This window comes from Miniopterus natalensis, chromosome 6 (genome assembly GCF_054644295.1).
Source record: "Miniopterus natalensis isolate mMinNat1 chromosome 6, mMinNat1.hap1, whole genome shotgun sequence".
Taxonomy (NCBI): Eukaryota; Metazoa; Chordata; class Mammalia; order Chiroptera; family Miniopteridae; genus Miniopterus; species Miniopterus natalensis.
The window spans coordinates 34,574,774-34,585,769 of NC_142086.1; the positions used below are offsets into that span (position 1 = coordinate 34,574,774).

A 10,996-nucleotide genomic window follows, 5' to 3' on the forward strand; every position below is an offset into this window, starting at 1 on the left:
TTTTCATTCTTAAAATTATACTTATGGTGATCATTTGAAACTATGCTGTTCCAACATTATTTCTTAGAGATCTACCACTTGCTGTGGTAGTCTTACCCTCTGAAACTCTGATGCAGTATTTCATTCAAATTTCCAAGTATGTATGTTCATTGTTATTTTTTCCTTTAGGGACTGATAGATTTAAACTCCCCAGTCTGTTAGTTTTATAAATATATATGTTCAAAATATTTTGAGCCCTGGCCTGTGTGGCTCAGTAGTTAGGCATCATTCTGTGCACTGAAAAAAGGTCTTGGGGGGTGGGGGCGGAGGGGGAGGGGGAGGGGGAGAGGGTTAGGTCTTTAGTTAAGATTTCTTCCAGGAAGCTTTCCTAATCCTTCCACGTCACCAGGTGCCCATTTTGAATGTTTTCTTTATAATCTGTGTTCCCCACTTTTCACAGTATGTTTAAATGCCTATTCACATATCTATTTCTCTTTCAGACTAGTGGGTCTTACACTCTTTGGAACACAGTTGCCCCAGAGATACGGCGAAAGCTATTGACCCACTCGCTACCCATCAGAGTGCAGACATATACCTTACTCTTCATGGAGCCCACATCAGGATGCCAGCTCCTTAAAAGCAGGCACAGTGTGCACTCAGCACGTGGCCCAGTGTCCTTTGGTAAGCACTAAAAAATATATATCTGCCCTGGCTGGTGTTGTAGCAGGATAGTAAGAAGCCAGGAAAATCCCTGGGCAAGTGGAATGGGGAAACTGAGACAAGAAAATTATACAAGGCCAAATAGTTTGGGCAGCTTGCAGCCAGCCTGTGAACTGCAAGACCTTATCTTCCCTAACCAAGGACACTTAAGAGCAAGTGTCCTCCCTAATCAGAGACTACACTGCTTAAATCACCCTGGCCTGGAAAAATAGAGAACAAAGACCCAATTAATGCCATTTGTTCCAACTAAACCCAAGGACAGATGAAGTTGGGGAACAAATAACAAAAACCCCATTAAAGCCAGACAGGCCTAAGATAAAAGTAAAACAGTAAACCATACCAAAGAATTACCCCAAACTCCCCTATACACTTATTTTAATGCATCAGCATACTTTAAAATGCACCTGGAAAGCTGATAAATATTCCACTGAAACCTTCCCCTAAGATTCTCTCTTGCAGAGAAAAAAAATGGATAAAAAGCCCTCAGGACAGACTCAATGCAGGCTCACTCTAGAGCCTGCCCATGCTCTGTCCCGGGCGTGAACTTTTTATTTCTTCCTAATTTCTAAGGGTCCCCATGAGACTTGCAGCCAGGGGAGCAGTAGGCAGAGGCAGCTCAACCTAGGCTCACCCCCTGATCCTGTCTCCAAGACCCCCTTTTTCTCTGACTTCCCTGTGAGCTAATGGCAGCCCTGCCTTGGCTCACTTCTTTCCTATAACATTTCTAAAGAACCAAAGTAGAGCACTGTCCAGGCTCTCCCCTGTTGTTTCTTCTACCCTAATTTATTCCTTTGTTTCATTGTCCCCAGCATCAACAAACATACTCTCAAATCCATCTGGACTTGTGTTGCGATATCTTTCCTACACAAAGTCAAGGATCCACACACTACAGGCTGGCCTGAGTAACCGTGTGGCTTCATTGGGCCAGTATCCTCCTGTGCACTGAAAGGTTGCCAGTTCGATTCCCAGTCAGGGCACATGCTCAGGTTGCAGGGTTGATCTGTGATTGGGGTGCATACAGAAGGCAACCAATCGATGTTTCTCTCTGGCATGGATGTTTCTCTCTCTCCCTCTCCCTTTTCTCTCTCTCAAATCAATAAAAATAAATAAACAGAAAAATAGCAGAAAAAAGTGTATCAAATGCATACCCATGTTTACTACAACTAATATACACAGAAAGATAAAGTACCCATGGCTAAACATATATTTAGTTTGAAATTTATAGCCCTCAAGTTACCTAAAGAAAACCTAAGACTAGAGAATAATTCAGGGGCTTCAGTAAATAATTTGAAAATTAACCCAATACCTAGGTTAACTATGTATACCCAAACAAATTCTATCTGTTGGTGCAAAACCCCTGGCCTTGGTTTCTTTATTTGGAAAAATTAATTTGCTAGGTTTATGACCATAGCATGGTTTGCTGCAATAAAAAAAAACTTGGTTGGGCGTCATCCATGAGCCGAAAGGGTGACGGATCTCGGTCTTGGCACATGCCCAATTTTCAGGCTTGATCCCTGGTAGGAAGCATGCAGGAGACAGCCAACAGACATTGGGCTCTCACATAAATGTTTCTGTCTCTCCCCCCTCCCCTCCTCTCTCTCTAAAAAAGTCAATAAAAATGTTTTTTGAAAAACAGCTTTATGGCTCAGCAGTTGAGCATCAACCTATGATCCAGGAGATCACAGTTCAATTCCTAGTCAGGACACATGCCCCAGTAGAGGACTGGATCTCGATCCCTGGGGGGGTGCGTGCAGGACGCAGCCAATCAATGACCTTTTCTCATCATTCCCGTTCGTTCCCTTTCTCTTTCTGAAATCAATAAAGATATTAAAAAAAAAAAACACAACAGTTTTATAACATGAATATGTAGTTTAAACTCAAAACCCACAAGTTCAGTTTTTCATAAAAAGAAACTAAACAAAGCAGTGCCACTTTGAACACAAATTGCAAAGATTCTTTCCATTTGTTATGACCATGACAAGTGAGGTAAATACTGTCTTGCCCTGCTTGGTGTCCTGCCACAAACACAAAAAAACAATGTGTGAATTCTGATTACACTGGTTCTATTTATGATTCCAGAAAATTCCTCTCAACCCTTCATCAATAACATGTGTGCTCTGAATGAAATGCAGCTTAAGTCTCTTCTCCCTTCTCCATTTCTAAGACCACTACCCTAGTTCAAATCCTCATGACATCTTACTTAGGTCATTTCCATAACCCCACCTCCCTGCTATCTCTTCTTTCACACTTCTACAGACTGTCCAGTAGGCTATTGCTGGGGTATCTTTAAAAAAGGAAAGAAAACATTTCTAATTTCACAAATGACATTGCTCAAAGTTATTCAATGGTCCACTGTTTACAGAAGGAAAAAAACAGCAATACACTCACCTCTATCGACCTAACCTGGTCACTGTTCCCTGAATGCTTTTTCCCCACATGTCTACATGGCTCCACCTATCACATCCTTCAGGTCTTTGCTGGTAAATCACCTACTTAGCTGATTCCACTTATCACCCCATGAAAAATAGCACATCTTGCCCATCACTCTCTGTTCTCTTATCCCACTTTATTTTTCTTTTCAGCACTTACCATTACCTGGTGTTTTCTGCATCTGTTCATTTCTTTATTGTCTCTCACCATTAGAAGGCATGTTCCATGAGTGCACAGACTTAATGGAACATTTTGTTCAATGCTCCATCCCCAGCACCCAGAATAATTACTTGGTTCATTCATAATAGGCCCCCAATAAGTTGTTATTGAATAAATGAATGAACTTCTGAACTAGTCTACCTGTATTCTTTTTCTCACAGTAATTCCTCAGACAAGAATATTCTGTTTTTCCTATGCTACTCAACAAAACTCACATCCATATTTCAAGTCCTGGCTCTTTAATGTGAGGCATTCTTTCTCTGTGTTCCCACCATACTTGGGGCCTCTCCTGGGCAAAAGACACTTATACTATTTTACTCTATAAAATTGGGTATATAAGGGAAGACGACCTCTTCTCCACTACTGCTGTTTCCTTCTGTGTGGACTGGAGATCCATCGGTATTAGTAAAGAGGCCCTTTTCTGGCCCTTGACTCCCTTTCCCTGTAGCAGTGAGCTCACTCAGCTGACTGGTAATTTGGGGAGGCTGCTTTCAGATCTCTCAGGTTGCCTCTGAGGGGTGAGGGACCTGCAGAGAGCAGAGGTCCTCTCCTCAGGCCTGACTCCCCTGGTGGGCAAGTGCCTGGTTCTGGGGTTTGATCAGAAAGTCCACTACCTCTCTCACACTAAGCTCCATACTCCAACGGAGCACTTATCAGCAATAAAGACTGACTCTTCTTTTATCTCTCACTTTTCAGAACTTGTAGAGTAGAAAGGGGAGAACACTGTCATTTATAACGTTTCATCAGATCGCTCAAGGTGTGAACCATAGCACCCACCTGCACGAGATTTTAATACTTAGAAAACTGAGTTAAACTGAGTTGCTTTTTAAATACAGACATGGATTTACATCCTGAACAGTCCTCTCTTGCTTGTGAGCAATAGCCAGCATCTACAGGAGATCCGATAGAATGGAGATGGGGTCATTTTTAACACCACAGACGCTTCTCTAGGTCGTGTTAACTGCAGGACTGGATCACAGAACCTAACTTCATTCGCATGATATTCTAATGAACTACTGAGCACAATAAACGCTTGGCAACTAAAAATGAAGTTCATGAAGAAAACATGTCTGGTGTGAATTTCACAGCCTCCAGCATTCACAGGGCACGTTCACTTGTGCATTTCAAACTGTGGTGAGTGGGGAATGCTGGGCACTTCATTAGAAATGCTTGTTAAGTTAACATGCTTTTTAAAATAAAAATGTTCTCTCCTGGCCGACAAAGTGACCCACCCGAATCACACTGATGCTTTCACAAAACCCCCCAAATCCCTGATTTTGTAAACAGTCTCAGAGTGATCAGCGTCACCCCTGCCCTCTCAGCCGGCCCGGTCGCTGCGGCCGCCCAGCGCTCAGGTCACACCGAGGTCCAGGGCGGGCTGGGCTTCCCGGGTAAGACAGAAGCAAAGTGCCCACGGGCGGCCCCACCAGGAGGAAACAGGGGGGAAAGGAAAGAAACCTGCTCACCTGAAAACACGTCAAGTCTGGCAGCCCCCGCGTCTCTGGAAATACAAACATATCGTTGCTTCAATGTGAAATTGTTTTAAAATTTTTTTTAATTACGCTGACGGGCCGCGCGGAGCCCCTAACCTGTGCGCGTCCCGCCCCGCTGGCGGCAATAGAGCGAGCGAGGAGGGACCAAGGGCTTGGGGGCCCGGAGCCCCGAGCCCGCACCCCCACCTCCCCTCCCCCACCTCCCCTCCCCCACCTCCCCCCGCGCGCAGCCTCCCCCGGCCCCCAGCCGGCACCCCAGGACGGCGCGTGGGCGCGGCGCCCCCTGGAGTCAGGTCCTGGGAGCTCGGGCTCTGCGCGGGGCGCCCCCCGCCGCCCGCCCTGGACGGTCCCTCCCCGCCCCCACCTTCTTCGGGTGGTGCGCCACCATCTTGCCCCGTCCCCCCGCGTCCCTCCCCGCCTTCGATGCCCGAGGCCGCGCACCCCGTTCCGGGCGTCCCCCCGGGCGAGTACGCGGGCCCGGGCCGGCGTCTGGGGCGCGGGGTCAGCGCTGGGCCAGGGGGTGGCGTGGGGCCGGTGGTTTGCGGCGGTGCCACAGCCGCGAGCCCTGGGTGTGCCTCCGGAGCCAACGCGGGCGCCGAGGGCGTGGGGGCGCCGAGGCCACCCCCGGGCGTGTCCCCCCACGCCACCGTTTGCTCCCACCTTCCCAGGCACCCAGCGCCAAGGCCCTGGGGGGCGCCCAGCCGCCCTGGGTCTGCGGGGGTCGGCCCTTGAGAAGTCGGGGAGGCCGGGCTGCTCTCCCCAAAGCTTCGCCTCTCCCGGGGCCCGTCCCACCTGGAGCTTGTGTGGTTTTAAAAAAATCCACTTAAATCGCCTCAGGAACAACTTAATTACTAAAGTGTTTCACTCTGCGTTTACTAAGTCATCATAAACCAACACTTATGATTTGAGAATGGTACAAAGCCTGAAACTCAGAAATTTAAAAGAAGCGATGGAATTAATGGTAGTTTCACAAAAAACAAACAAACAAACAAAACTCAACAAAATAGATATGAGTATTTTTTTAAAAAACTGGAAAATAATCCAGAAGTCAGAGAAAGGTTTTCATGATATATTTTGGTTTTAAAAAAAGGTGAAAAGAAAAACGAAATTCCTAAGCAATGGTGTACTGCATGAATACATTTTTAAGAACATATGTAGTGTACATGTGTATATCTGTAATGAAAGAAATCAAAATGTTAACAGTGGTTTTCTCTAGGTCAGAGGCTGGGAATACCATATAGCCCATTGGCCAAATCTGGCCCTACAAGTGTTTTTGTAAATAAAGTTTTATTGGGTCACAATCAGGCCCATTCACCTACATATTGTCTATGGCCGCCTTCACACTGCAATGGCAGAGGTGAGTAGTTCCAGCAGAGAACGCGTGGCACACAAAGGTGAGACTATTTCTTACCTGGCCCTCTACAGAGAAGTGTGCTGACCCCCCTACACACACACTCTATGTGATAAGATTGCTGAGTGAGGTTTTCTTTTCTTTTTTTCTTAATTTTCTACAATTCACAGGCATTATTTGTGTATTTTTGAAGTAAAAGTTTAAAAAGGGAAGGAGGAAAAGCCAGAAGATCCTGGCTTCAACATCAAGGGTACGAGAGAAAGGACAAAGACAATGGGGAACAAGGTCTTAGAGGCAGAAGAGCGTATGTTGAGGGAAAGAGTCTAGAAGGAAGCTCAGAGTAATAAAAACAGCAGTCAGAGTCTGACGGGAAAATCTGAGTCTCTCCCCAAATTCCCTCCATTCCCAACCCAAAACTACCCCATATAATCTGAATATGTGCACATATTTGCTCTACATGCCTAGTTTCAAACTTAACCCCGTAGCGCCTTCGTCTAACCAACTGAATCTTCTAAGCTCCCCCTATACAGAAATGCTGGTGTTATTACCACTGCCATTTCTGGAGCATTCTCTGTGTGTCAGGTAAGCACTGAATGAAGTATTTTGATCTATTTTTACTTTGACTATTAGAAGGACTCTCTTCTTCATTTTTACCACAGTCACATGATACGTAGGTATCATTATTTCCATTATATAATTATACATTATACAGAGTACCATGTACACAATAGGTGCTCAATAAATGCCCCTGTACTGAAATGAAAGTTTTCAAAGAAACTTTTCTCATACAGAAATTCCACGGGTATAAGGCACAGAACAATAATTCACCTTTACAGCACATTAAGACATTTTATAATAGACTTTGTAATTTAGCCCAGGTAAATTTCTCTCTGAACAGCTATTGTATTTGGCAGAGGCTCCTAACATGCCTTCCTGTACAGCCACATAATTTCCTTTTCTTTTTACAGCATTCCTTTACTACCTTCCAGTTCAAGTTTTGAAAACTACAGGAAATCATCAAAATCTTAAATAAAATACTATAAAATAGTTTTTTAGAATAACACAGGACTATATGAAGACCTTCCTTGTGAGACAAACCAAGCAACTTGGCTAAGTTAAACAGCTCACTTGATGTCAAAGACTAGCATCTAGGCAGTGGTGGCAAAGTGAAGCATCCACCGAGAGCAGAGGAACTGAGGCGTTCAGCCTGGATGCGGGGCCCTCAGCAATGGCCAAGCTGAAGGCACAGGCTGGTCCCAAGAGAGCACTTGCTACGCACCTGATCCCTTGAGGATGTGGTCTCAAGGCTGCTATTTCTAATCTTTAAAACAAACAACAAAAACAAATGTGCAGGATCCAGATTTTTATATGGCACCTCCTGTTTCTTAAATTTTACAAACAATTCCTTCACTTCTTCCTTTTCTTTACAAGCACTGTGAACTTTCACTATGATTCAAACAAACATGAGACAGGCCGGACTTGGTCAGGGGCTGCCAGGTTACAAATGCTGCTCTAAGAATTGCTTTATTGATCACATCTCTCTCACTGCCCTGAATCTGAACTCAGTCTTCCTTTGCCAATCACCATCTGCTGCATAAACTGTTCCCCTTGTTCTATTTCTTCTGCATCCTGACTTTACCTGCCCTCCACTGCTGAATGAATGAGTGAAACAACTTCAGAGGAGAAGACAGTTGGCAAAATAGGCTGTATACTCTCGGAGAAACAAATGTCAAGGTTGAGATCTGTTCATTCAGAGTTACAGATACTAAGCTGCTGAAAATGGACATTCAGTGGGAGGAAGGGCTAAGGGACACCAAAGGGGCCCTGCTTCAGAGCCGTGGGCCAAAGCAGACGCTAGCAACCCTGAAATCCTAAAGAGACACTCACCATGAATGTCCTTGAGTCCTGACCTATCCCTGTTTGCTCCTTCTAAGCTAAGTTCGGGGCTCTCCTAACCAATGAACTTTATTCCTTTTCTCTTCTCCCCTCCCTTTCTGTGATAACTGTGATGCCACTAGTTCTACAGAGAGAGAATCTCCTGTAAGGGGGAACTAGTGACTTTTTACTTAGTACTGGGCACTGCTGTGCAGAAAGTTCTGGATGGCTAGTTAACTGACTACATCCTGCATTCACACACAGTCATCTCCCTTCTTAGGTCAAAAATGGGGGCCAAATGTAAAAAGCTGAAATCCATTTATCCATGGCAGGGAATTTAGGTCTCTCTGCCCAGTTCCCTGATCTAACAACCGCCTACTGCTTCCTGGGTAGGCTGCTTTCTGCAGAAAAGGGAGGTAAAATCTTCTGTTATAGGAAAACACAAATACAAAACAAATCCAGGGCCATATTTGATTAGTTGAAAAACTCACAAGCCCCCACAAATACACTTAAGTGAGCCTTAAATTGTTAAAGAGACTTCTTTAAACATCAGTGCCTTTATCAGAGACAGTAGAATGGGGTAGGGGAGTTCTGTAGCCAGACAGACTAAATTTGAATTCCAGTTCTGCCAAACATCAGTTGTAGGTTCCTGATTAAGTCATCTAACCTCTTTGAGCATCAACTTCCACATCTGTAGAATTGGTATAATTACAACCACCTTAACGTGCTGCTGTAAAGATGAAAGAGCTAATACCCACCTATAAGGTGCGTAGAACAGGGTCTGACACATACTAGGAGATCAGCAAGTTAGCTCTTTTCTCCTTAACTATGCAATTCACTTTGATGCAGACTTCAACAAATGCCCAAACTCAAATCTAAGTTCTCAAGACACAGCATATTTGATATATAACTCAAAAACATCCAAATGACTATCTGCTGCTACATGGTTATTAAAGCTAGTATATAGAAACAAACATCCAATTTACCTCCACTTCAAGTTTGATCATAAATACAAACTGAATAAAGATGAATAATTCTTCCTCTCACCTGTTCTTTTTATTATAATACTTCGTTTTCATAGCAAATCAATTCACAAAATATTGCTGATTTATAGCAAATCAATTCACAAAATATTGCAGGTGGGGGAAAAGACATTATTTTTTCATCTTTAAATATAACAAGACTGGATCTGTGTGAGGTTCCCACAATAACCTTTGTTCACCGATGAGCCTTACCTTGCATTGTCCAGCAATTCAGCCAGTGCTCCAAAAAGGAAACTGTGTGTGGTGCTGATGAAGAAATAGAGAGAAAACCAAAAGTTAAATTAACTCTGGAACCAGTGCAAAAGGTTCAAAAAAGTTGCAGACTAATGCTCTCCAGGTCTAGACAGATAATCAATTAAGAAGCTATTCTAGAAGCAACTTCCTCAGCACCATCCAGATTCTGAAGTAGATGACTTCATTACAAAGCCAGGGCTAAGAACACCATTGCCGAAACATCCTGTCTACTCCTAATGCAACAAAGACTTCACAGGCCTTACTGTGCTTAGAGCAAATGCTGATGTTTTAAATTGCTTTGTTAGCATTTGTTCAAGTTTTTTCAAATATTTTTTCATTAAAACATTTTTGAAGGCCAGATTATTTCTGAAAACTCCTGATAAAAAACCAGCCCCACTAAAAGGTCCTCAGACTCCATATGCAGACACAGGCACTGATGGGAGACCCGTTTGCCCCACTAATCTACATTTTTCTGTAGAATCTTTTCACCTCTGAAAAGTCTGCTCCTTAAATAATCTCATTAATTACCTGCCGTCACTCTGTTCTATACTCACTCGTGCCAGGTCCTGGATAACATCACACTCAATAACCATCACCATATACACTCTGTGGGTGAAATCAGGATGCCTTGGGGTCTCACACTTGCTATTCATTTCCTGATGTGCATATTTCAATCAGCATTAAGGGAAGATTCACTATGCAGTTTTCTTTTTATATTTAGTAAATGGAGCAAAAGCAATAAACACCATTTATTAAAAACATCTGCTCATGTGTACAGAAGGAAAGGTCATCTGCAGTGTCTCAGAGACGCCAAACAGCTCAAGCCACAGGACAATACGGTAGCTGAAAATGTATTTTTCAAAATATATATACGTACATCCATTTTTTTGGAATTTCAAACTTTAAACACATGCTGATAAGGGTTCTCTTACTTGACTCAAGTCAGTTTTCAAGCTTTGCAATTTAAAAAAAACTATTAGATATTATTTTTACAAAAAAGTGTTCTCGCGAAAGAAAGCTAGTATATGAAAATCTAAAAAGAGCAAGATATAAAAAAATAAAATAAAATAAAATAAAATAAAATAAAATAAATAGCAAAGGCGAAGTGTATAGGTAATGTGCTTTACAAAAGCAGCATTTAAACCACAAGCCTTTCTAGTGAATTTAAAACAGATGATTCAATATACAGAAATTCAACCAACCCTTCAGGAAAGTCATTGCAATCATTCAAAAAAAAAAAAAAAAAATCACATACAAGTTTCTGCACTAATTCACTCAAGAGATTGTACTGTCTGCCTGCCATGTACCAATGTCGAGGGACATGGGCTTTACCTTTTGCAGGCTCGAGCTCGTGGGGGTATGGAAAATACCCAAGTCAGCAAGCACATGAGGGTGGTGAGGCCTCCTGATTAGGTGCCGGGAAGGAGGGCAGGCGGGGGAGAGGAACCGGCGAGGAGGGGGCCTGGCGGCCAGCGAGAGACCCTCTGCACAGAAAGCATTTCAACAGCCCTGCAGGGTGAGGGGGCTCGGCCCTTTGCAGAGCCAAAGGGGAAACTCCAGCGAGAGCGGGCGCTGCAAAGGCCTCGAAGCAGAAAGAGCCGAGGAGGCCCGGAGGCCCTGGGGAGACGGGAGGTCCCCTTGAGGGGCGGGCC

At 43.9% G+C, this 10,996-nt stretch overlaps 1 protein-coding gene across 1 annotated transcript in view; it reads right to left on the minus strand.

The window, feature by feature from the left end:
• MORC1 (MORC family CW-type zinc finger 1) overlaps positions 1 to 10,791 on the minus strand; it is a 135,456-nt gene extending 124,665 nt beyond the window's left edge. Inside the window, 3 exon segments of the mRNA XM_087817862.1 lie at positions 4,815 to 4,849; positions 9,303 to 9,356; positions 10,677 to 10,791. Of these exon segments, the coding sequence (XP_087673988.1) occupies positions 4,815 to 4,849; positions 9,303 to 9,356; positions 10,677 to 10,732 (145 nt within the window). The 5' untranslated portion in view covers positions 10,733 to 10,791.
• Positions 10,792 to 10,996: the final 205 nt, after the last annotated feature.